Here is a 27,978-nt window from a genome sequence, read left to right as displayed (position 1 = left end):
CCGGGTGTTGCCAAAAATTGAGACGAATGCAAAAAAACATCCCGTTGACCGACTTCTGAGGCCTGCTACTAATGATCCCGACAACAGTGATAGTCGTGTCATATACCATTGTGTAGATAAATCAATTTAGATTTACGGCATATTAAGTTTAAGTAGGTTTGAAAACCGAGAAATAAAAAAAATGACGTGAATTCGGGACTGGGTGTCATTTTCTAAAAATTTAGTTAAGTACCTTGTGTTATATTAAGGTATATAGGAAATTTTTTTTTGAGACAAGTGCCTGTGGTATTCACAACTAAACTAACTCAAATCTTTTATAACCTGCCATTTTTTATATTTTGTTTTGTTAAATTGTGTACAATTATTTTAAATGTGATCGTTAATTTTTCTATAAAGTCAACAACAATCTGAGTGCTATAAAAGAAAAAAAAAAAGAAAAAAAAAAAAGAATGTACACAAATTTGACAATTTACCAGTTAGGTAGCTTCTGTGAGTGAATTGGCTAGTTTGTAGGGTGGACATTTTTATTATCACTCAAAATAGAGGGGTTTTGGTAATGACTAAAATTTTGAATTGCAATAGTTCACCTAACTATAGTTCATTAAATAGTTTACACAAGTACTCTTTTTACATGCAAAAAGTATATATATGACTAGTTCACATTTTATTTAGGGGCCAGCTGAGGCCTATCTCTTGGTGTGGGAATTTCTCGCTACGTTGAAGACCAATTGGTAGCCTTGAGTTGTTATCTACACTTTGTTCAGGTTGTAGCCTCTTTGACATATTTTCCATTTCTATTCTAATTTTATTGACTTTTTGTGTGATAATATTTTAAGTTTTGTTGTTTTTGTTATTTTCAGTGAGTGTGCTAATTGTTTTGGAGACAGATTTCCACGTGTAGTTCGCTATTTGAATTCACTAACACTTCAGAAATTCTTGATTCTTGTCACCATAGCAACAGTGATAATTGGATTAATTCTTTTTGTTGGCATATTTCCAGCAAGTTTTGTTTATGTTGAGTACCATGAGGTAAGTAATATTAAAATGTTGTTATATATTTATGTAGAAACTATATGGAGTTTTACAACAGAAACACGTTAATTTACTCAACCCTGCTGGAAAGAAATGCACCACCTCCAATAAATTCTGGTGTTAAAATTAACAGATATTGCTTCTTACAATTTCATTTAAATGAGTTAAAATTCTGACACAATATTGCGTGGGTCATAAATATTGTACATGTACATGTTATATTTAACATTTCCAGAATAATTTATTCAATTCTTCAAACTACCATGCATCACCAGCAGTTGTAGCTTTCATATCACCATGATTTTCTTACTTATATACAAGTGCAAAATTGTTTCATCGTTTCTTTGGACACTTTCTTGCATTCATGATTGTAGTTACACTTTCATATAAAAGACATCCAGCATAAATTCTAAAATTGAGACTCTTTTTAGTGAATGCACACTTGCTTTGTAATGGTCTTATGGCTTTTTAAAAAAATGAATAGTATTGAAAATCAAGTTTAATTAGTTGTTTATCAGGTACAATTGTTTACAATCTAGATCTGACATTGAATAATTATTGTTCTGTGAAATTACTAATAATGTCATGTTGTAATATTTGTTATCTTTCTTTTTTAGATGGCTCTGCTTAAAAACAAAGTCACAGGAACTGTGGACCGAGACACTGTCTATTTCACAGGATGTTATGTTCTAGGCCCTGATAAAGAATTTATACGCTATCCAAAGTATGGCAACACCATCTCTATGACAACAGATGTATTTACTATTGATAAACTGGAAATTACCATGTCTTTCCATCTTCAGTATTATATCAGGTACAAGAAATATTTAATATGGTTTGTAAAACTGTTTTCAATGGTTATCTCCCATTTTGTATGTACTGTGGATTCATTTATTTTTGGGGGTAGCGCCACTTGTACAGTTCTTGTGTTATGTCCTTTTATAATGATATATGTAAGAAGGGGGCTTCATTGCTGTTCATCACTTATTTATTTCTTTATGCCCCACTTAGGGTCATTGTGATTTTCTGTCTGTGCTTCTGTTCATTTGTCCATTTTAGTCCGGCGGCTACAAGCATATTTCAGACGAATTGTGCACATCCTGTTACAAGCATGAAATTTGGCATAGACCTTCCTCAACTATTACTCTTTTATTTCAGATAGGGAGGCATTTGAAAAAAATGTCTCACTTCCGGTAAAATCCAAAATGGCGGACGTCATACTTAAATCAGCCCAATATCGAAGGCTAGCGTGTAAAAATGTCCTATTATCATGCTACTATCATAATATTTGGTACAGACCTTTGTGTTTTACTACTTTTGGATAAATTAAATAGATTAGATGTCTTCAGAAACCCCACTTCCGGTTAAAATCCAATATGGCTGACATTGTACTTAAATAAGCTTATTTTTTAGGGAGGGTAACTGAAATGTGTTTTAACGTATTGCTACTATCATTACATTGTGTATGAACCTTTCTTTGGTGTTTCTGATGGATACAATGCATAAGACATATGTCTTAAAAACCCTTTCTTCCGGTTATATCCAAAATGGCGGACAGAGAAATATCAATTTTTTATTCAAATTTTCATTTTTTTCAATATGTAAAGAAATGATTTTATTTTGTGCTGGTCATTAAACTTTTGGCTTAAAGTTATCCTCGAAACCACTTATTCTAGCATGTTGTAAATATTTAATATAAAGTTGACACTTCCGGTAAAAAAATATGACGTAAATTTCAAAGATGAGTCCTCAATCTATTTCTTCGATTTAGAGTTTTGGATAGATTGATTAAAACAAAATAAAATCACTATCATATATATATAGTACTAAAAATTATTTAAAATTATTACTATTTGGCCAAGAATACATGTTTATTCACAGTCACCATGACATGCACACATCGCAGTGCACGGGATACCTGATTTTCCACATTAAAAATGACTGCGGAATCCTTTCTTACATCCACAATGTATAAGCTTTTGACAAAATGATGAGGCCTCAAAAAGAGTTTTTCAAAAGTTATCCTCTTTGTCCCCGCCTGGAGTGGGTAGCATAAGAGCCAATCCCAAGCTCGTCTCCCTAAACACCTGCCTTAGTATATTGCATTATTTACATGCTGGAAAAGACTAGACCAAGTTGAGGGAATAGCCTCGAAAAGCCGTTCCTGTTGCGCAAATAGTTATTTTCTTGCTTTGTTAACCATGTTATACCCATCTGCTAAGTTTGTGCGATCTTACAGTAAAACCCCGGTGATTTAGTCTGATTAATCATCATTCTTTTTGTTAAAGTCACATCTTCAAATGCAATCAATGTCTCCCACATAGTATTTTCCCCCCTTTCAAGCAAAGAGAGAACCATATCACAACAGGTAAAGACATGGATAACAATAAGTGTTTCAGATCACTCAGATCACTCATTGCCTAGTGCATTTGAAAGGCCATTGATAGATATTAATCCAAAGTCTTTTGCCCTCCCAAACACAACGTCTACCCCTATGTTACGGAATAGCGAAACAGTAGTGACAACATCATCATTAACGACTGTTCGAATCATGACTCGTTTAAGTGCGTGTTTCACTGCATCAGACACATGCACCATGATTTTAGTGTCTGCCTCTAAATGTGAACTTGGTGTTGAAATTGAAATACATTACGTGGTGGATAAGATAGAATATCCTGACCATTTGTTGCTATAACTACCATACGCATCCAAGTCTTCTTCCACTCGTATTTCAGTTTCAAGGTATTTTATTTAGGTAAGGACATATTAATACCCAATCAGCATACTCAGTAAGTCACAATTCACAATCGGAGAGCTGATTTCCAACATTTACAAGGACTGTGGTATTGTTTCTCACATCTTAATAAATTCTGCAAAAACACATATTTTCTTGCCTTGTTAACCTAATCTGTTTCTTTTTTTTATCTTCCAACAAAACCACGTATCGTTTTCAATGACATTAAACATCAAATCCATATGGTGATGTTGGCTGGTCAATCATCATTCTAAATGCTATAGTCGCATCTTCAAACTCCATTAATGTCACCAACGCAGTTCCTTTTCCAGCGAACGTGTTATCTTTTAATGCCTAGTGCATTTGAAAGGTCATTGATTGATATATATCTTATACTTTTCCCCTTCTAAATGCAAACCAAAGTTTGTTTGCCCTATGTCACGGAATAGCGAAACAGCAATGACATCAGTATCGACTGTTTGAGTCATGACTCAGTTAAGTCTATGTTTCACTGCATCAGACACATCTATCTTGATTCTAGTGTCAGTCTCTTCGTGTAAACATGGTGCTAAACTTGAAACATCATCAAGTGGTGGATTACACTAAACATCCTGACTCCTGAGCATTTGTTGTTCAACTACCTTGTACTCAAAATTGTATTGAGCAAGTTCCTGTGAATGAAAACTTAAAAGTTCTTTCTTACTGTCGTCATCTCTCAGAAAAATTTCCCATCTTTGAGGATGTTTTTGGAAAGATTAGAACTTGTTCTACATCTTTACTTAGGCACCACCCTCCCTAACAACAGGACAGGTTACCTACTGTTACTAAATGGATTCACACTAAAATATAGTTCCCTATGGTTCTCATGTATTTGCACATAATACACATATAAACTGAAAAAAAATGGGTATATTATTGGAGCAGTTCATTCAAGAATGTACAAATGTATGTCATTAAGGTGTGTTGATGTGCAGGCTTTTTTAAAAACATTTTGATTAGGTAAGTGGGTATTGATTCAACTAGTATGATTGACAACTGTCATTATCACTAAACAATCAGAGACAAGGTGGACCTTTAATTGCAATGCCCCACCTCCTAAACTGCCAATCAAATTGACCACATTACCTATCAACCTCAGTCTTACATAATTACACAAACCACTCCAATATGCATCTAATTATTAATAAAGAAGTAGTTGACCTCATAACTGAATACACAAATGTGTATATTAGATATTTGATATTTACAAGGGTGATAGAATTATTTATTGCAAATTACTTTTGATCTACATTACATAAAGTGATTCTGTAAATTATATCTGAAAGATAAATGATTAATGGATTAACAAGATCCTAAAAAAATAAAATATGAATATATAAAAGGTATTCAAGTATGGCCTATAATTTACTTGATAAATAGCCAATAATCATCAGTAATCAGTAATTAATCAACAATTTAGATTAGTTCACTTTTTTTTTATCAGGAATTGGCTTGAAACAGTTTTAAAATTTTAAAACTTTTAATTATAATTAACCATTGTTTATTTCCCATCAATCATTACATGCATTATGTCTATTTTAGTCATTTGAATTTTTATTAAAAGTAAATATATATTTTTGCAATCAAGAAAGAATCCACATTTCAATAAAATAAGTTTTTTAATTGGTTGACGTTGAAAAAGTACATTTTCAATGCCCTGTGTTTGAAAATACTTTAAAAATTGATAAAAAGGCACTTTAAAACTTTTAATCTTCACTGCCATATAACCTCTGTTTCAACTTACAAAATGCCCAAAAACAACATTTCTCGATTTTTTTGGCTGGCGCTTTAACGTTTTTAGCTGTTGATCTAAATTTATGTCTTACAAGTATAGTTGGTAACATTTACTAGAATTTATTTATTTTATTTTTTTTAAACATGTTCAGAACAGGCAACATAATTTCCATAAAATATAAACTGCAGTTTAAATAAAATTGTGCAAATTTAGAGACCCATATTATTTAATTTGAGCTCATTTTATCCTCATACTGAAAAAGCAAGTTTCCTTCTAAAGACAAATGCAATTTTCAGCAATAGTGCTTTATGAATGTTAATTTTCCCCCACCATACCTTAATATGAAATAATTCAAACTACTGTTCTAATCTTTCCATGAGTGATATCCATCACTTTGATTAATCCTGGGTTCGTCTGTGTATTCCCTTTCCCCTAAATGTTGCCCTTGCTTCTTTTAGCAGCTTTCAAACTACCAGTATTTCACTATTCTGTGACAAAGGGGCAGACGAACTATTGATTGTATTTGGGGAGGCAAAAGTCTTCGAATTAATATCTATCAATGGCCTTTCAAATGCACTAGGCAATGAATGATCACACACTTTTATTTCTGACCAATACCTTATGACGGGTTGTGATACTGTTCTCTCTTTGCTTGAAAAGGAAAAAAAAGACTGCGTGGGAGACATTGATGGTATTTGAAGATGTGACTTTAACATAAAGAATGATGATTGATCAGCCTAAATCACTGGGGTTGTACTGTACAAACTTATCAGATCTAACATGATTAACGAACCAAGAAAGTCAATTTTTGCACAAAAGGAAAATCTCATTTTAAGTGAGGCTATTCCCACGACTTGTTCTAGTCTTTTCAAGCATGTAAAACGTGTAATATACTAATGCAGGTGTTTAGCTAGACGAGCTTTGGATTGATTATTATGCTACCTAGTCTTGTCACTAATGGATTGCGAAGGGACAAAGAGGGTCCCTTTAAAAAAAAACTCTTTCTGAGACCTCATCATTTTTTCAGAAGCTTGTACATTATGGATGTAAGAAAGGATGCCGCGGTTATTTTTAATGTGTAAAATCGGGTCTCCCGTGCACTACCTTGTGTGCATGTGGTGGTGACTGTGAATAAGCATGTATTTTTGGCCAAATAGAAGTAGTTTTAAATCTTTTTTAGTACTATTATAGTGATTTTATTTTGTTTAAATCAATCTATCCAAAACTCTACATCGAAGAAATAGATTGAGGACTCATCTTATAATTTACGTCATATTTTTACCGGAAGTGTCAACTTTATATCTTAGCATTTAAAACATCCTAGAATAAGTGGTTTTGGGGATAACTTAAAGCCAAAAGTTTAATGACCAGCACAAAATAAAATCATTTTCTTTACATTTTGAAAAAAGTTGAAAATTTGAATTAAAAATTGATATTTATCTCTCCGCTATTTTGGATACTTCCGGAAGAAAGGGTTTTTAAGACATATGTCTTATACATTGTCTCCATCAGAAGCACAAAAGAAAGGTTCATACACAATGTAATTATAGTAGCAATACGTTAAAACACATTTCAATTACCCTCCCTAAAAAATAAGCTTATTTAAGTACAATGTCAGCCATATTGGATTTTAACCGGAAGTGGGGTTTCTGAAGACATCTAATCTATTTAATTTATCCAAAAGTAGTAAAACACAAAGGTCTGTACCAAATATTATGATAGTAGCATGATAATAGGACATTTTTACACGCTAGCCTTCGATATTGGGCTGATTTAAGTATGACGTCCGCCATTTTGGATTTTATCGGAAGTGAGACATTTTTTTCAAATGCCTCCCTATCTGAAATAAAAGAGTAATAGTTGAGGAAGGTCTATGCCAAATTTTATGCTTGTAACAGGATGTGCACATTTTTTTACAAAGCCGCCGGACTATTTGTCCTGCTTCATTTAAAAGTTTTTGGTCAAGGTAGTTTTTAATGAACTTGATGTCCAATTAACTAGAAACCTAGTACCCATTGATATGATCTTTCTAATTTTAATGCCAAATTAGAGTTTTCACTCCAATTTCACAGTCCACACGAACATAGTAATGATATTGCAAGTGGGGCATCTGTGAATGACACATTCTTGTTTAAATAAAGATTGGCACTTATCACTAATGCCATATTTTATAACAATATGACATTTTATCATCCTGTACATAATATTACCTATCATTCAGTGTTGTTGTATGTATGTATGTATATTTTTGTCATTAATTCTCTGTGTCTTGTTTCAGGAGTAATGAGCTTGGGGATCTCCACAGACAGTATGAGCAAGATTATAATGGAGTTTTGCGAAATGTGGCTAGGAGTGAGATTAAGAACCATGTGGGCCAGTTCAGCCTTGATTACTTCAGACTAAACAGAACTAACCTGGAAAAATATATTTTAAATTTACTACAGGCAAGATTTGAGGGTAAGCTTAGTGTATTAAATATCATACTGGTTTGAGGAACATAGTGAAAAGCCAAATATAGATATATGATATATTTATGATGTAAAAATGGTGATGAAAATGACAATTAGGGGTAAATTGATTGTTTTGTCTATAACTTTGAAAACCAATCTAAATAGCGAAAATATGATGGGATAACAAATGTTCTACATGATGACTTCTGCCTATTGTCCATTTATGTCAAAAAGGTCCAGACAACTTGTTAAAGGAGTTATTGTCCTTAAATGACAAATTTTACTCTTTTTTTTTAATTTTCTATTATTTTGAACAATTATGAAAGATATACCAAAACTTTCTCTTTCAATAATGATCAGCAAGACAATGTCCAAAAATAAGTCAAACACGGTGGAAATATTCAGTAGACTTCGTAATAATGTTGACCTCTAATGATGAATTTTAAACCATTTCTGGGGGCTTTTTTGGCTTATTTCTTTAAACATTAAATATAAAGGTATAAACTTTTAAAAGAAAAAATGATCAGCAAGACAAGATCAACAAACAAGTCAGCTCGACAGAAATCTATTTCTTACCTGCTTATTAGCTCACCTGGCCTAAAAGGCCATGTGTGCTTTTCTCATCACTTGGCGTCCGTCCTCGTTGTTAACAATTTTTCAAACATCTTCTACTCTGAAACTATGGAATGGATTTGAATGAAACTTAGCATGATTGTTCCTTAGATTATCCTGCACAAAGTTTGTGCTTCGATTTTTTATCCTTCAAAAAAACATGGCCGCCGTTACTTACAATAGAACATAGGGGTCAAATGCAGTTTTTGGCTTATATCTCAAAAACAAAAGCATTTAGAGCAAATCTGACAAAAAATGAGATAAAAATGTTCATTATTTCAAGATCTATCATCCCTGCAATTTTCAGTTGAATCAAACAACCCATTGTTGGGTTGCTGCCACTTAATTGGTAATTTTAAGGAAATTTTGCAGTTTTTGGTCATTATCTTGAATATTATTATAGATAAAGATAAAGTGTAAACAGCAAAAATGATCAGTTAAGTAAGATCTACAAATAAGTTAATATGACCAAAATTGTCAATTGATCCCTTAAGGGGTTATTGTCCTTTAATGACAATTTTTTACAATTTGTTCATATTTGCTAACTTTAAAAAATCTTCTCTAAACTACTCAACCAAATTCAACCAAACTTCAACTGAATAATCAGTAGGGTGTATAAAATAAAGATTTTGCTTATTTTTTATTTCGTCAAAAAACATGGCCGTCATGGCTAAAAATAGAACACAGGGTAAAATGCAGTTTTTGGCTTATATCTCAAAAACTCAAGCATTTAGAGCAAATTAGACAAGAAGTTAAACTATTTATTAGGTCAAGGTCTACCTGTCCTGAAATTTTCAGCCGAATTGGGAAACTGGTTTTTCAGGTATAATGCCCCTGAATTGATGATTTTAAAGAAATTTTGCAGTTTTTGGTTATTATCTTGAATATTATTATAGATACAGATAAACTGTTAATAGCAAAAAAATGTTAAGCAAAGTAAGATCTACAAATAAGTCAATTTGACCAAAATTGTCAATTGACCCCTTAAGGAGTTATTGCCCTTTAAAGACTTTTTTCACAATTTGTTCATCATGTTGACTTACTTTTAAAAATCTTCTCCTTTGAAACTGCTGTATCAATTTCAGCCAAACTTAGGCTAAATGAGTTTCATAGTATCTAGTATATATTTTATATTTCATTTCCTTGTATGTCAAGAAATATAGCTCCTATGGCTAAAATAGAACATAGGAGAAAATGATTTTTTTTTGCTTTTGAAGAAAATAGGACGATTCAAAGAACATTTAAATAAATTGAAAAGCCAAAATAATCATTGATGAGAGATTTAACCAAAAAAATTAAGGTGAGCGATTCAGGCTCTTGAGAGCCTCTTGTTGATTTTATTGTCACCATTTTTACCCAATTATTCCTCTATTTTCAATTTACAGGTGATTGTTGTAAAAGCTGCTGCCCAAGCAGTTGTACAAACAACACAGTTTGTGTCACATGTCTCCCTGCAGATAAATGTCACCCAGGTTACCATGTAGATATCAAATATTTCCAGTTAACACAGATATCTATCCCAAGTGAAGTCTCAAATTTGTTTGTTCAGCAGCTGGTTTTACAGGTAAGCATGCAGTAACTGCTTTCTGTACTTTTTGTTTTAATTATGGAGCTCAAAGATAACAAATACCTTTTATTTTTTTACAACATACCAGAATAAATTAGAAATTAGATCTGGGAATAAATAAGATTTTTGATTTATCTCCCCTTGATTATTTTTCATTTAGACAACTTTTATTTTGAAATTTTGATATTACAGTCATTCCTGTTACAATTGTATAAAAATAAAATCTAAACAGGAAAACTATTCCTTAAGTACTTGATATTTATATAATGATGGACTACATGGTTGCATACCAAATTAGCTCACGCAGCGATATTGCCTTTTTGTTCTAATGTGGCGTAAAGCAACCAACAATCAATCAATCAAGGTTCCATACCACAAAGGGAAAAGGGGGGGGGGAGGGGGGTTATAACTCCAAGTGGGAGGGGAGTCCAATTTTTTGGATGGTTCATATTTTTTGTAAGATAGCAAAAATTATTTGGGGATTGTATAATGGTATGATTTCATCAGCTGAAGACACATTTGGTGTCAGGACAATAACTTGATTTGAATGGATCTCTCTAATTATACTTACAAAAAATTGGCATTCACATAGACATTTATAAAAAATCTGTATACTGTAGATGCTTCATGTATATATATGCCTTATGCCTGAAAACAAAGTTGAGGGTATTCATGAATCACTCCATCTATCTTGTGCATAACTTTTGTACTATAAGACTTAAACTAAACTTGGTAAGCAGATCATTATTGGCAAGGGAGGTGTCAAATACCAAAGTTGTGTCACTGTAGCATTGAATATAACCCATATGAAAGCAATTATTGTTCAACTCAGAACTTTCGTACCATAACACTGTATATATTGCTATGAACAAACAAACTTGGTAGAAATTGCTTCCTGGGACGTAGATATGTCACTTACTAGAGTCAGGTCACCCTGACCTTGACTTCAATATTTGACCACTATGCTAGTAAACACTTATCCAATTTGTGTTTTGTTCCTCACATACATGTGATTTTACAATTTTGTTTTAACAAACTTTGTATGCATTTGCTTCATGTACTTGGGGTGCGTCTTAAACCAAATTCAGATCATTATAATCTTGAATTTTACCATTGACCCCTATGAAGGTTAAACCAGTTTGTGTATAACTCATAAAAATTGTACCATAACACTTAGGATAATCAAAATTAGTCTGCAGTTGCATCATTGATAAGGGATATGTCACATACAAACTTCAGATCACTCTGACCTTGACTTTAGCCACTATGATAGTAAAACCTTATTCTATTTGTATCTGGCTCATATCTTTTGAACAGTAAACTGAGGTTAATAAAACTTATTCTGACTTTTAACAATGGTTTTAATGATAGTAAAACCTTGTCTGTTTTGTGTCCTGCTATACCATATATAACTTTTGTACCATTGAACTTGGGATAACCAAACTTAGTATGTAGTTTCAGTTAGGGCTTGAGATGTGTCTTATGGGTCACACTGACCTTGAATTTGACCTTTGACCACTATGATAGTAAAACATTGTCTGATTTGTGTTTGTGCTTGTACTGTAGCACTTATATCAGGGTTTCTGCTGGCAGTCGCCAAATCTGTATTTTGCGAAAGAAGTAAAATTGTTGCGATTAAAAAGTGTAAATGCTGAAAGAATTTGGCAGTGTATAATATGATTACAGAAAGCACGAACGATTTAAGTTTGCAATATAATTAATTTTACCTGGATACCTCACATGGCTTTTTCAAACAGCTCCACACTTAACAGGACAACAGGCCAATTTCTGGTGATAGAACTTTAATAATTGCTATATTCTGTTTTTGTATACACACAAATATGTATGTTGCGTGAAATAAAGGGGAATCAAATGTCTCAAATCTTACATACTGTTTATTTGAACAAAAACTACACCAAAGGTAACTGTGTTCAGTTTGTTGTCCTGTTTAGTGTGTAGCTGTTTGAAAAAGCCATGACTGGTACTGAAGCATAATGAAGAATTATGCAATCTTAGATCATTAGTGTTTTCTGTTATCATATAAGCACAAATACTAACAACTTCTAATTGTCTATGTGGCTCATTGTGGGTCATGCTGCCTTTAATCAAAACACGATAATAAGCCTCTTGCCAAAATCCAATTAGTGTGGAGACGCAGATCAAAACCCAAAAGTTTGTTACTACTCATCACATTGGAAGTTAAACTTTTCAATTTTCCTTCACCAAAATAGTACTGATTTTTTTAATGTCATCAAATTTTAAACTATTATCCAATGCACATTAAAAAAAAATATCTGAAAACAAATTAACTCACAAATTTTATAACATTTTCTAGATAGGAAAATGTATTGCAAGGTGAAGTTGAACTATTCATGAAAAAAAAATGAAAATTGTCTTTAAAAAAGTATATACATAAACAGTTTGTAAGAAAGTTATATTACTATTTGAATGTTTAACACTCTGATAGAGTCACTTGATATATCTTTGCTTCCTTTGCTGTACTACCCTTTATTCTTGTACATCCTATATAAAGTTGTCCTGTTGGTGTGAAGGCAAGGGAGAATGGACCGATTCTTGTATTACAACGAGTCAATAGTTCTCCTCTGTTATTTAAGATGTGAAACACCTCAGTGTTTAAATCAGCTACAATGATATTGTCTCTTGGTGTTGTCACTATTTTGATTGGTTTGAATGGAATGTCCTTGTTGACCACTGTATGTCCTGTATATGTATTGATTATACCCCCTCCCTGTCCTAAAACCACAACTCTACCGCTGTCAACATCTGGTTCACAATCTACCACATGTATATTCCCATTACTGGTACTGGTTATACTGCGCGGATATATAAATATAGGTTGATTATGTTGATCATGTTCAAACACAGTCTCATGGTCTCCTTTCTCATTTATTACAAACACAGCTCTTCTTCCTAGTTCATCATCATTACCTCCTACAACTACTTTATTAGCACTGGTAATGTGGATGGCTAAAGGACCTAAAGGGGCCACATTATATACACTGTCTGTGAGTTTACTAGTGTTAACACTGAGTTTTTGTAGTCTGGATCCCTCTGTGGACAGGAGAATATCATTAGATGGAAGTACTGCCATACCATATACTTTTATGTTGAAGCTAGATATAGGCTTAAGATTGTTTCCTTCAGATTTCACTTTTATTAACTTTCCATCTGTAATACAATTTATCCAGATTGACTTGTCAGGACAGGGAATTATATGTGATACATTTGAAAGTTCAGTTTGATATTCTGAAATGATATTGAAAGCAACAGTTAATTTGACCGGAGTGTCATCATTTTGTAGCAACCCAATATTAGTTTGAGTGATCTCCCCTGGAACAAATGTTGGGATGGAGTTGTATGATGACTGGGTTTTTGGTACTGATATATCTATCGATTGCTCTGTTTTGCTGACTTCACGGAAAAACCTGGCTATATCTGTTGCCTTAATGAGTTCTTCTAACTCATTGTCTTTGTCTTCTGTCTCTTTCACTGATCTTAATATAACTTCAAGATCAGTGTCAATTGAAAGTATTATTACGTTATGATTTTCACTAAATTCGTTTTTTAGCTCTTCTACGTATTTGTCAACTGTTTGTTTTAAAACTTTCCCATGATTTTGAATAGTTTGTATAACTTTAGTGTACTTGTCATTTTCACGAGACTTACATTGTTTCAAAAGTTCTTCCTTTGTCTCCAGTTTAAATCTGTTTGTCTGAATTTTACTTTGTCCTTTTTTAAGTCTCTCTATTTTTGTGTTAAAACCCTCACTTATTTCGATTAAATCATGTTTTTTGTGAGTTTTAGCAATGCATATTGGACAAACTAGACTATCACAGTTAGTACAAAAGAGACAGCACAATTGTCCAGAGTGATCTTTGCACTTTATGTTCATAAAATCCACTTTTTCAGAATGCACACCTACTTGCTTAATGTCAATAACCTTATGATGTTGCGCATTTTTAATTTTTGAATGTTTACTATCCCTACAGTTAGTACACAGTAATAAACTGCAGTCTTCACATTTCCATTTGATAGTCTCATTTTCACACAAATTACATTTTACTGGAACCTGACTTTTTCTTACTGATTGAGAAAACGCCATTTTTGAGAGACCTTTAGTTTGTTGAATGACGTATTCTACTTCATGATTTTTATCTAGGTATATTCTGACCGAGATATTAATAGATATAGTTGACATCTACTTAACCTGACAATAAAATACTGGATAATATTTATATTTCAAAGATAAAATCCAATTTGAACTTTAGACGAAATAAATTTACATTTGTAAACATAGAAATAATTGTGAAGAAGATCAAGTATTTTCTTCAAACAAAGCATTTACATATTTCATATACCAGTATGTAGGACATAGATGAAATAAATTTAAAGTGTATGTAATAATTTGATGTATTGGCACACTTTATTCAGTATATAGTACATTGATATTCTTAAGGTTTGATTTCTAGGAAAGTGGTTAAGGGGGTTACTGAACATGAAAACATGTGATGTAAAAATTGCATAAATGATGCACCAAAAATAAAAATTGAGTAAAACCAGGCACGAGGAAGAAAACGTCAATATTAAGGGAAAATGTACCAGAAGTAATTACTCAACTGAACCTAGAGATTATGTAGCCATTATTTATGACCATGAAGACCTCGTGGTCAACTCTTAGGGTCCGCTACTTGCATCTTATTTAAAGAAACAAATATTATTCTTAGTGATTTGATGGACTTCATTAATACCATACATATTGCAAAAGTTTAATACATTTGTACATTAATTTCAATTAGATTACCTAAGTTTCAGAAGGTATTATTACACACTGACTTTTAATCAAAATCCAGCCAAACACGAGAAACCAGAAATAAAACTTCAAAACGCGGAAATCAAACAGTAAACAGGAAACATTACCACAGAAATAAGATGTATAACAATAAACCATTGATGGAAACTATAAGCGATCGCCCAATAGTTTTCTAGTTTTTCCCTTTCTCGATTTCATGACCGGTCATTGAGTCAGATCCAAGCTCTCAAGAACCTCTTGTCATTATTTTATAATGTATTGTTCAAGACGGATTATTTACATAGGTCAAGACAAACTATTGTCATCCATTTTTTTTTATGCAGATACATAATTTGCTTTTTGATATAAATTTTCTGTCTCCTTTATTTAATTAGGTTGAAGCTGAAAAAGAATTTTTGGTACAGACTCATTCGCTGGTACAGAAAGAAACAGAACAACTAACAAAGAAACTGAAAAATGAAGGTATTAACAAAGAATTAATAGTATATATTCCCTAATATATATAGAAGGTAACTGAATCATTTGCAGTTTTTGAATTAAGAACTAAAAAAGAACTTAGGTTGTTTATTGCACAAAGTGAGTTAATTGTTATGAGATGCTAAAAAACAATTTTGGGAAACTCCAAGAAAGTCAATAACCAAGGGGTTTTTTTCTCCTCTGAGTAGCAACATTCCAGGTGCTGTTGGAATGTTGTTACTTAGAAATGGAAAGTTCACAATGGGAAAGCTGAAATCTTATAATAGATACACGAAATAAATTCTGAATTAACTTCAATGTGATGCTATCTAAAAATATTTTTTCCAAAAGGCTGTGTTAAGAATGTGATGCTGTAATTTCTAGAAACAAGATGGTATTTCAAAATTCCCTGTTTACCAGGATGCTATATGAATATTGTATTACGAACACTTACATTAACCAATAAAATTAACTGTATTGTAGGTTTCTGTCTAGTGTTTATTGCCTGTATTTAGTCTTGTCATTGTTTCCTCTTTTGCTATACATTGTGTTCCTCTTTATTTCACTAAAAAGGGAAAGACAAAGGCAGCATTAAAACCAAAAATGGCAAAGAAACAAACACTTTAATGTTCAAAAAGATATTAGTCAACAAAATACTAGATAGATAACTAACGATTGGGCATAGTAAACAACCCTAAATCAAGAGTGAATAATATTAATGGATAAAATATTTCCACCTTTACTCATCCTTATGTATAATGATTTGTAAATAAGGAAATGTGTGTAGACAAAGTATATTCAGTTTAATGAGGTTCATTTATGATGATATTTTTCTTTCAGCAAATGAAATATTAGAGGAAGCACAAGCTAATTCATCAAAGAAAATAACACTTGCTGAAGCAGACCGCGAAGTTAGCTTGACCTCTGCTTATGTCCATGGCTTGAAATATATGTACCTAACACTAGGAGTGAACAGTGAAGAACATCAACTTTCTTTGATGATGATAAGGGCACTAGAAGATTCTAATGTGAAGGGCAACTTGTATAGGGGATATGGTTATAATACCTCAACTATTGTTAGTTCGCCTTTTAATTAGTTATGTTATAGCAATCCTGTCTTAGGGAATATGTTATAAAAACTCCTATAGATTATACTGTAGAAAGAGTTTTTGAAAGATTGATATAGACAGATTTTGAAAACCAGAAATTTATCTATCAACCAAAAACATTATTCTTGAATGCATCAATATTGGTACCTGTGAAAATGAATGATCTCATAGGGATTTCACTTTCTGTGTTAGTTCTCCATACATGTGATATTGTGTTTGTTGAAGACTAGTATACCAAAGTATTTATTTTTTAATAGTTTCAGATTGGAATGTTTGTAGAAGTTTTGATATATGATATAAACTTTCATGTTTTTTTGTAAGCTCAAGATTGGTAAAAATAAGATTGAAATGTATAACAATTGATTTCCATTATTCTACAACAGCATTTTGTATTAATGTATTTATTCTATTGTTATACCTGTATGTTGTTATTCATTAGTCCAAGTCTTTATAGTTGTCCTATTTTTTCATGACCATTACACATGCCATTTGTTTTTTTGCCCCACCTACGATAGTAGAGGGGCATTATGTTTTCTGGTCTGTGCCTTCGTTCGTTCGTCCGTTCGATCGTTCGTCCTGCTTCAGGTTAAAGTTTTTGGTCGAGGTAGTTTTTGATGAAGTTGAAGTCCAATCAATTTGAAACTTAGTACACATGTGCCCTATAATATGATCTTTCTAATTTTAATGCTAAATTAAAGTATTGACCCCAATTTCACGGTCCAGTGAACATGTAAAATGATAGTGCGAGTGGGGCATCCATGTGCTATGGACACATTCTTGTTATTACTGTATTTTGTTTTATATCAAAGATTCATTATCAAAGGTTACTGGTATTCTCTTTTCCAGTTGCAGTATATGTATAGAAGATCTCTATGTTTACTTTATATATATTTATGTAATCATTTAATTTGCATTGAAATTGCATTTTTAATTCTATCTATGATCATCTATAACAACACAGCTGCAGTAAAAAAGAGTTTGGTAAGAATTTTTTTATATGGTATATAGATTGTCTGCAGCAGTGTGAGGATTATTTTTAGCCTGGTTAAACTTCAAAATTCGGCAGGATGAAAATGTGTTATCCATTTTTATACGACCGCAAATTTTGAAAAAATTTTCGTCGTATATTGCTATCACGTTGGCGTCGTCGTCGTCGTCGTCGTCGTCGTCGTCCGAATACTTTTAGTTTTCGCACTCTAACTTTAGTAAAAGTGAATAGAAATCTATGAAATTTTAACACAAGGTTTATGACCATAAAAGGAAGGCTGGTATTGATTTTGAGAGTTTTGGTCCCAACATTTTAGGAATTAGGGGCCAAAAAGGGCCCAAATAAGCATTTTCTTGGTTTTCGCACTATAACTTTAGTTTAAGTTAATAGAAATCTATGAAAATTTGACATAAAGTTTATGACCACAAAAGAAAGGTTGGGATTGATTTTGGGAGTTTTGGTTTCAACAGTTTAGGAATTAGGGGCCAAAAAAGGGCCCAAATAAGCATTATTCTTGGTTTTCGCACAATAACTTTAGTTAAAGTAAATAGAAATCAATGAAATTTAAACACAATGTTTATGACCACAAAAGGAAGGTTGGTATTGATTTTGGGAGTTTCGGTCCCAACAGTTTAGGAATTAGGGGCCAAAAAGGGACCCAAATAAGCATTTTTCTTGGTTTTCGCACCATAGCGTTAGTATAAGTAAATAGAAATCTATGAAATTTAAACACAAGGTTTATGACTATGAAAGGAAGGTTGGTATTGATTTTGGGAGTTTTGGTCCCAACAGTTAAGGAAAGAGGGGCCCAAAGGGTCCAAAATTAAACTTTGTTTGATTTCATCAAAATTGAATAATTAGGGTTTTTTAATATGCCGAATCTAACTGTGTAAGTAGATTCTTAATTTTTGGTCCCGTTTTCAAATTGGTCTACATTAAGGTCCAAAGGGTCCAAAATAAAACTTAGTTTGATTTTAACAAAAATTGAAACCTTGGGGTTCTTTGATATGCTGAATCTAAAAATGTACTTAGATTTTTGATTATTGGCCCAGTTTTCAAGTTGGCCCAAATCGAGGTCCAAAATTAAACATTGTTTGATTTCATCAAAAATTGAATAATTGGGGTTCTTTGATATGCCAAATCTAACTGTGTATGTAGATTCTTAATTTTTGGTCCAGTTTTAAAATTGGTCTTAATTAAAGTGCAAAGGGTCCAAAATTAAACTAAGTTTGATTTTAACAAAAATTAAATTCTTGGGCCTCTTTGATATGCTGAATCTAAACATGTACTTAGATTTTTTATTATGGGCCCAGTTTTTAAGTTGGTCCAAATCAGGATCTAAAATTATTATATTAAGTATTGTGCAATAGCAAGTCTTTTCAATTGCACAGTATTGTGCAATGGCAAGAAATATCTAATTTCACAACATTGTGAAATAGCAAATTTTTTTTAATTAAGAGTTATCTTTCTTTGTCCAGTATAGTAAGCAAGAAATATCTGCAAGAATTTTTTTTAATTGGAGTTATCTTTCTTTGTCCAGAATCAACTTAAATCTTTGTTATATACAATATACAATGTATATTCACTTTTTACTACCAACTGATAAATTTAAATAATCTTTACCATTCAGTGATAACAAGCAGTTTTTTTACATCTTAATATTTTATGATGTATTTAAATGAGTAGTAATTGTTGCAAACTCCATTAGAATATTTTAATTGAAATTAGTTTTGGAATAAGGGAAAGGGGGATGTGATTAAAAAATTGGGTTCAATTTTTCTCATTTGAAATTTCATAAATAAAAAGAAAATTTCTTCAAACATTTTTTTGAGAGGATTAATATTCAACAGCATAGTGAATTGCTCTAAGAGAAAACAAAAATTTTAAGTTCATTTGAATACATTCATTCTGTGTCAGAAACCTATGCTGTGACAACTATTTACTCACAATCCAAATTTAGAGCGGAATCCAGCTTGAATGTTGTGTCCATACTTGCCCCAACCGTTCAACCTCTGCGGTCGTATAAAGCTACGCCCTGCGGTCGTATAAAGCTACGCCCTGCGGAGCATCTGGTTAAGATTATTTCTCTATAATTGATAAATTTCCTAATTTGCTTGATTATCCTGTTTAACATCTTAACCTAAAATAAGGATAAACATACAATTTATATGCTGTTTGGATTAATCAGTTTTTCCCAAAACAAAACAAAAACATGTCAGATTATTACCAGGTTTTATGTCATTTTCCTTTTTCAAGTTATTAAAAATAAAAAAATAAATACATGTGTTTGTATTAATATTAAAACATCTGAGCTGTAATATTGTAATAAAACCACAGAAATATGGAAGAAATTCAAATATAATTATCTTATTAAATGTATCTTTGTTTTTCTAAATCCAGGGAGAAATTTCGATTACTTATGCACTAAAACAAAAATGCATTTTACAAACACTTAACTAGTAATTTATATATTTACATAGTAGGAGGGAAATAATTCTTTATAATTTAAAACAATTACTTTTATTCAAGATGTAGAAAAAGGCATGTTAATAAGGATATTTAACTTCCTACTTTTTATGAAAATTGAAAAATGAAACTTGGTTTTGAACAGTCGCTATGTAACAATCATACACTTCAGAAAACTGATTCACTTGATTGATTTCTACAAATATTAGTAGTTATTCTTTGCTGATTGACTTTTGTTCAGGGTACATATGAAATGGGCAATCATACATTTTAATGGAACTGGAAGTTCAGTAAGAAAGTTGACCTGAAAGTCCTATCTTAATCATGGAGTTATTTCTTCCACATAGTAGTAGTGCTTTAACTAAAGACATGTTGGTGAGCTACTGATAGAAGTTTTTAAAAATCAGTTTTTGTAGTTTCAAATTAAAAGAATTTACCATATTGACTGGCATTATTTTTTTTCTTACTTAACATTGTTCTGAATGAGTTATTTGCCTATGTGATGTTAAGAAGCCACAAGTCAATCATGTTTTTTGTTTATTTATGTTATTTATAGTATTGTACCTCACTCTGATGATAGTTATATATTCCAATAAATGTACTGTTTTTTACTTTATAATAAATCCAATTTTCTTTAATTTTTTATTTTAAACTTTTCGCTTCATTTCTGCTACCAGACTAATTTGTTGATTCTGAATACTGTCATTGAATAATTATAAAAAAGAAGATGTGGTAAGATTAAAAATAAATTACTCTCAACAAGACACCAAATGACAGAAATAAACAGCGATAACTTTGTCTTGGCAGTGTCTTATCGTTTAGCCTTTGATTAAATTTGCAAATCACGTTTAAACTTCACTCCAATACAAATGCTCTCTACAGCTATTCACATAAGGGATATTTTCCTTTTATATGATGGCAAAATAAGCATAAAAATGGCTAATATATCCGTGTTGACAGTGTTTACCCCAGTAAACAAAATGAAACAAAACTTTAAAATATTTCTTTTGTTAAACACATCAAACCTAGAAAAAACAACTAATGGCTATAAAAAGTTAAACACCAAATTGTCATTAAAGTACACAATAATAAAAGTCAAAAGACAGAAAATGGCAGCCAAAAGATCTTGTAACCATTTCTCCATGTTGATATCACTATTTTCTATTTTTAATCTTACTGTGTACAAAACAGAATTTTTCCAAAATCCAGGAAAATTAATACATAGGGCATTAAATGAATCTACAGTGAATTCAAATTTTCACCGCCCATAGGGGCTGCCTTTGCCTTTCAAACGATTCCATATTCACTGAGGAGTCTTTGATTCACTGTTGCAAGTTCAAAGATTCCAAAGAAAGAAGGCATGTACAAAAAGTTTTTGCAAAATGTCTCCCTGCAGACAAATGCACCATGATTACCATGTAGATATCAAATATTTCCAGTTAACACAGATATCAATCCCAAGTGAAGTGTCAAATTTGTTTGTTCAGCAGCTGGTATTACAGGTGCACATGCAGCTACTGGTGTCTGTTTCTTAAATATGTAGCTAGTTGATAACAGATGTATTTTATGACAAATACCAGAATAAGCCTCATTAAACAGATAATTTTATTTGAAAACAAATTTATAATTTGATCTCCCCTTGATTGATTTTTTATTAAGAAAAAATAAATTTTGAAATTATGTTCCAGTCATTGCTCTACAAATTATCAAAAGGAAACCTGATCTATATATTAAGGCACTCATATAGCACATAAATACTAATTTTAGGATGATACCATGCATAGGAACTGATTAGAAAACATAAAGTTTCTGCTCAAAGAAGGCTGTTGTCTCTTTTGACGTAATTATCATTACAAGACTTTCTTCGTGGATATGTAATCAAACATAACTACTAATAACATGGTAATCTTTCGTTGGAAAAGTCAGTAAAACCTTTTTAGTAATTAGAAATGTTACTAGTAGTTAGAAATGTTACTTGGGGTTACATCATTCATAGAAGGCAGGCAATTTAGAGACGGTAATCAATAGAAATGACTTAACTTAAACTTTTCAGAACAGAATAATTTCACTTCAAACTTTTTTTTGGATAGCCATGGGACCCAATCAATTCCTTTGGGAAGAAATTTGGCCTACAAGATATATGTGTTTGCAGTAAAGGTTCAAAGGAAAAACTTCATTAAACTTCTCAGCAGAATTCCTTCATCTGTTATTGTTTTAAGTTAGTGGCATAAACATTTATCAAATATCTTTGAAAGGTTGATCGATCATACCTTGTATTATCATAAATGCCTTATTTTAAAAAAGTTTTGATCTGTCATATAACCATTGTTTTAGACGTCATTTTCATTATTCAGCGAATGCTTTAATGCTATGAAGTTTGTTTGTTGTGTGTATTTCTTACTTATCATGAGAAATATGATATTTGTACCCATGCAAACAAAGTGGGGTAAATAGAAATCACCATGTATGTGCATCAGTCTTGCTTTGTGTTAAGAGTATAACATAAGATTTAAAACTTTGTAAACAGTTGCATTATAGGTTTTTGGGTGTCATATCCCAAAGGTCACTCCAACCTTAACTTTGACTGTGGGTCCTTATGAAAGAAAAACCGTGTCCAATTCATAGCTAGCTCATAACTTTCATACTGTAACAATTAAGATGAATAAACTTAATATGCATTTGCATCATGGAGTGAATCTGTACCATAACACTTCAGAGAACCAAATTGAATAGTATTACATGGATTGTGGATATGGCACATACTAAATTCATCCTGACCTTGACTTTTGAACACTTTGATATCAATACCTTTCCTTATTGGTGTCCTGCTCATTTCTTTTGTATTATTATGAAATTAGCAGTACCTATTTTCTTGCACCAGATGTGCATTTCGACAAAACATGTCTCTTCAGTGATGTTATAAAAGAGGGACGAAAGATACCAAAGGGACAGTCAAACTCATAAATCTAAAACAAACTGACAACACCATGGCTAAAAATGAAAAAGACAAACAGAAAAACAATAGTCAGACTTGGTATGCAGTTGAATCATATGCTTTTGATCTGTCATATTGTCACATACCAAATTGAAGTAATTCTGAGCTCTGATAGTAAAAAGCTTATTTATTTGTGTCCTATCCATAACTTTTTGTACCATATACAGACTTAGTATTGATACGTTATACTATTGTGAGAGGGGAAGGGAAGGAGGTTTCATATCAAAGTCAAGCATGAATTTCACCTCTAATAATGAGAATAATACATTGTCTGATTGTGTTTGGTCGATAACTTTGGACTAAACTTCTTTTTCAGAAGCATCATACTACCTTGACCTATGAATTCCTAATTTACAGTACTGTTAAATAATTAATTTTCGTGGGTATCAGTTCTCGTGGATTGAGGAAAATTTGCATTTTCGCAGAGATTTTTTTCATGGTTTTACCGATTTTTGTTTACAAACCCTATATAAAATTTGAAAATCGTTGAACATTTGAATTTGTCGTTTACCTGTACCAACGAAACTGACGAAAATTTGCATCCAACGAATAATAATGAATCCACAGTATACCAAACTTAGACCTAGTTCCCGAGTCAGTATAATTATTTAAGAGGGACCTATCACTAACTTTGTGACACTTGAACACAGAATTAAAGATTAAGTAAAATCAATGGATCTCAAAATACTATTTCCCTAATACTGAATTTCATAACAGCAACGAAATTGCATGAACATGTCAATTAGCACTAGTGGTACTTTTCTGACATAGGACTCAGACTTCTTTTAAACTGAGTTTTACTTTGTGTTTGTTCATTTCATATTGGGTAGACATAAAAGGGGAGGGTTGAGATCTGACAAAATATGTTTAACTTTGCTTCATTTTTGCGCTTGACCCAAGTATGTATATTTTTTATTTCATTGCATTTATATGTTATGGAGTTTAGTGTGATTTCCATTTTCACTGAACTAGTACACATTTTGTTAAGGGACCAGCTGAAGCAGGCCAATAAGTGAAGCTTTTTCTTGCTGTGTTAAAAAGTCTCATTGATGACCATGGACTATGTTCTACTGTTTGATCGGGTTGTTATCTCTTTGACACATTCCCCATTTGCATTCTCAATTTTACAGGAGGAACATTCCTGCTATGTGGACAGCATTCATTATATAATTGTATTTGTAATTAGTTAATACTTCAGTTTTATCATGTATATCTTTTATATACTAGTAGTCATTTTATAAAATTTACTGTTTGCAAAAGTATGAATTATTCTAAATAATAGGGATGTTCTGGTACCTGGGCGTTTTTGGCACAACTGTTTTGAACTTTTGGTCCTCGATGCTGTTCAACTTTGTACTTGTTTGGGCTTTCAAACTTTTGTATCTGGGCGTCACCAGTAAGTCTTGTGTGGACAAAATGCACTTCTGGCGAAATAGATTTTAAACCTGTTGCTCTTTACTTATGCTTGTGTGTCATTGTCAATTGTGTTCTCCTATTTATTTGTATTGTAGTCCTGTAATGTTGTGTTGTCATTTTAATGTTATATTTCACATGGCCATAAAAGGGGGGGTTTGGCATGCCACATACCAGCTTAAACCCACCATTTTTTTCTTTAAAAAATGTTCTGTACCAAGTCAGGAATATGGTCATTGTTATATTATAGTTAGTTTCTCTGTGTGTTACATTTTAACGTTGTGTTTCTTTTGTGTCGTTTGTTTCCTCTTATATTTGAGTGTGAATTCACATTATTATGAAACGTGTCACGGTAATTTTCTATTCCAAAATCATGTATTTAGTTTTGATGTTATATTTGTTATTCGCATCGGATTTTGTCTAATGCTATGCTCGTTTCTGTGTGTGTTACATTTAAATGTTGTGTCGTAATTTTCTTGTATTTAATGCGTTTTCCTCGGTTTTGGTTAATGGCCTGGATTTGTTTTGGAAAATATGCTAAACGTTGTTTATGACATATTAAAAGAAAATTAAACGAGCCAAACCATTTCTAGTCAAGGTGTTTTGTACCATTTATCAAATGGATGGTTTCAGTTGAAGACATAAACTAAAAATTCTTTAGGTTAAATTCAAAAACAATTCAATTATAAATCTTTGATTCTCGAGACATTTTTAATAGCCTCTTTAGTGTAAATATAAACATATATAATGCAGTGTACATAGCAAGATATTTCAAATTGAATACATTTTTTTATTTATCTCACAAACGGAAAACTTATTACTTCTTGTATATCTCACATATAAAGGTAGTTGAAGGTAACCATCCACACAAGTTATATTAACTATGTTTTCAAACTAAAAATCAGTAAGTTACAATTATTACAGGTTTATTTACAGAATGATGGGACTTATCTTTTGAATCATACTGCTAAAAGCAATACTAACAATAACTTATTGAACATGCATTTATTTTGAATTACGATCTATTTTGAATTGAAATTTAAAAAAAAACATAATACAACAGCAAATAAATGAAATAGTTAATTATAAATGTAATCTTTCGAACAAGAATAATTATACACATTTTTTGAAGTTTTAAAATTCCTTTGAATCTAAATTCTTCATGAAAGAACAATTCAATGTTTGCAAATATTCTTATACATGGAGTTAACTGCTTTCCTTATTTTACTAATGTGTTTGAAACTTATATCAACTCCAAAATATTTTTAAACCCATGCATTAAATGTTTCTTTTATTCGAGTTTTTCCCTTTATTTTTGATAAATATAAAATAAATATAAGAAAAATATATACATATGGGCTACTAATTTAACTAATTCACAAAACAAAATGATTGTGTCTTAAAAAAAATATACATTATATAAGAAACATTTTAATAACAATTGGAATGTTAACATCCTGATAGTGTCACATGATATATATTTGCTTCCTTCGCTGTACTAGTGCTAGGTTTACCGCACCCTATATAAAGTTGTCCTTTTGATGTAAAGGCTAGGCAGTATGGATGGATTCTTGTATTACCCTTAGTATTAAAATGAGCCAATAGTTCTCCTCTGTTGTTTAAAATGTGAAACACCTCAGTGTTCAAATCTACTACAATAACATTGTCTCTTGGTGTTGTCACTATCCTGACTGGTTTGAATGGTTTATACTTGTTGATATCTGCATGTCCTGTATATGTATTGACTATACCCCCTTCCTGTCCTAACACCACCACTCTACCTCTGTCACTACCTGGTTTATAATCAGCCACATGTAAATTACCATTACTGGTACTGGTGATACTTGATATATAATTGAATATAGGTTTATTATTTTCATCATGTTCATACACAGTCTCATGGTCTCCCTTCTCATTCATTACAAACACTGCTCTCCTTCCTAATGAGTTACTGTAAACTCCTACAACAACTTTATTACCACAGGTAATGTAGATGTCAGTAGGACCCAAAGGATCCAGATCATATACACTGTCTGTCAGTTTACCAGTGGTAACACTAAGTTGTTGTAGTCTGGATCCCTTTGTGGACAGGATAATATCATTTGAAGGAAGCAATGCCATACTATATACTTTTATGTTGAAGCTACAAATGGTCTTCAGATTGTTTCCTTCTGGTTTTACTTTCATTAACTTGTTATCTTTCTTACAATTTATCCAGAACGACTTATCACGACACGGAATTATATCTGAAACAATTGAAAGTTCGGTCTGATATACTGAAATAATATTGAGAGCAACAGTTAGTTCTATCGGATTATCATCACTTTGAAGCACTCCAACATTAGACTGAGTGATCTCCCCTGGAACAAATTTTGGAATCAAATTGTATGATGACTGGGTTTTTGGTACTGGTATATCTATCGATTTCTCTTTTTGGCTGACTTCACGAAAAAACTTGGCAATATCTGTTGCCTTAATGAGTTCTTTTGTTTCATTGTCTTTGTCATCATTGGCTTTCATGGATCTTAATATTTCACCAAGATCAGTGTCAATTGAATGTAGTATTACGTTATGATTTTCACTTACTTCAATGTTTAGCTCTTCTATGTTTTTGTCAACTGCTTGTTTTAAAGCTTCACCATGATTTTGAATAGTTTGTATAACTTTTGTGTACTTGTCATTTTCACGAGACTTACATTGTTCCAAAAGTACTTTCTGTGTTGCAAGTTTAGTTCTGTTGGTCTGAATTCTACTTTGTCCTTTCTTTAGTCTCTCTATTTTTGTTTTAAATTCCTCACTGATTTCGACTAAATCATGCCTTTCGTGTATTTTAGCAATGCATAATGGACAAACTAGACTGTCACATTTAGTGCAAAAGAGACAGTACGCTTGTCCAGAGTGATCTTTGCACTTAATGTTCGTAAAATCCAATTCTTCAGAATGCACACCTACTTGCTTAATGTCAACTATTTTATGATTTTGTGCATTTTTAATTTTTGAATGTTTTGTATCCCTAACAGTTAGTACACAATAATAAACCACAGTCTTCACATTTCCATTTAATATTCTCATTTTCACACAACTTACATTTTACTGGTACTTGACATTTTCTTACTAATTGAGATAATGCCATTTTTGATAGATCTTCAGTTTGTTTTATGACGTATTCTATTTCCAGATTTGTATAGATCTAGGTATGAACTAACCGAGAGATTGTTGGATATAAGTATTGACGTTTACTTGATCTTACAATAAAATACTAGAATATATATATACATTTCAAAGATAAAATCCAATTTGAACTTTAAGCGAAGCAAAACAGCAAAAAGTTTACCAAATTTATATCATCAAGTATTCAAATGATGGAACTCGTTGAACAATGTTGAATGACTTATATTGATGAGTTATTATTCATTTTTAAGTTTTTGCATATTATCTGGCTAACTAAAATATATGGGTTTAAACTGTAAACAGCAAAAATTATCACGAAAATAAGATGTATACAATAAACCATTAACGGAAACCAAAAGCTAACTCCTTATATTTTTTAG

The 27,978-nt window shown here is 31.8% G+C and overlaps 2 protein-coding genes across 4 annotated transcripts in view; one reads left to right on the top strand and one right to left on the bottom strand.

Annotated features, from left to right (window-relative positions):
- The window catches only part of LOC134716039 (uncharacterized), a 41,577-nt gene extending 23,927 nt beyond the window's left edge, over positions 1-17,650 (top strand). For all 3 annotated transcript variants that reach the window (XM_063578723.1, XM_063578721.1, XM_063578724.1), the window contains 6 exons: positions 861-1,029; positions 1,650-1,846; positions 7,819-7,997; positions 9,988-10,166; positions 15,375-15,462; positions 16,297-17,650. In XM_063578723.1, coding sequence (XP_063434793.1) covers positions 861-1,029; positions 1,650-1,846; positions 7,819-7,997; positions 9,988-10,166; positions 15,375-15,462; positions 16,297-16,553 — 1,069 coding nt within the window. In that variant the 3' untranslated portion in view covers positions 16,554-17,650. The remainder of the gene's footprint in view (positions 1-860; positions 1,030-1,649; positions 1,847-7,818; positions 7,998-9,987; positions 10,167-15,374; positions 15,463-16,296) is intronic.
- Positions 17,651-25,876: 8,226 nt separating this feature from the next.
- On the bottom strand, positions 25,877-27,633 carry LOC134716822 (uncharacterized). Its single transcript, XM_063579832.1, has one exon. The coding sequence runs from the start codon at positions 27,497-27,499 to the stop codon at positions 25,877-25,879; it is 1,623 nt and encodes a 540-aa protein (XP_063435902.1). The 5' UTR covers positions 27,500-27,633.
- Between the last annotated feature and the right edge of the window lie 345 nt (positions 27,634-27,978).

This window comes from Mytilus trossulus, chromosome 4 (genome assembly GCF_036588685.1).
Source record: "Mytilus trossulus isolate FHL-02 chromosome 4, PNRI_Mtr1.1.1.hap1, whole genome shotgun sequence".
Classification (NCBI taxonomy): domain Eukaryota; kingdom Metazoa; phylum Mollusca; class Bivalvia; order Mytilida; family Mytilidae; genus Mytilus; species Mytilus trossulus.
Note: the sequence above shows the minus strand (reverse complement) of the source record. Positions and strands in the feature narration are given on the sequence as shown.

Bases quoted from the DNA above. Each gene is read 5' to 3' on its own strand.
- LOC134716822 (XM_063579832.1), bottom strand. From the start codon at position 27,499: ATGAGAATATTAAATGGAAATGTGAAGACTGTGGTTTATTATTGTGTA.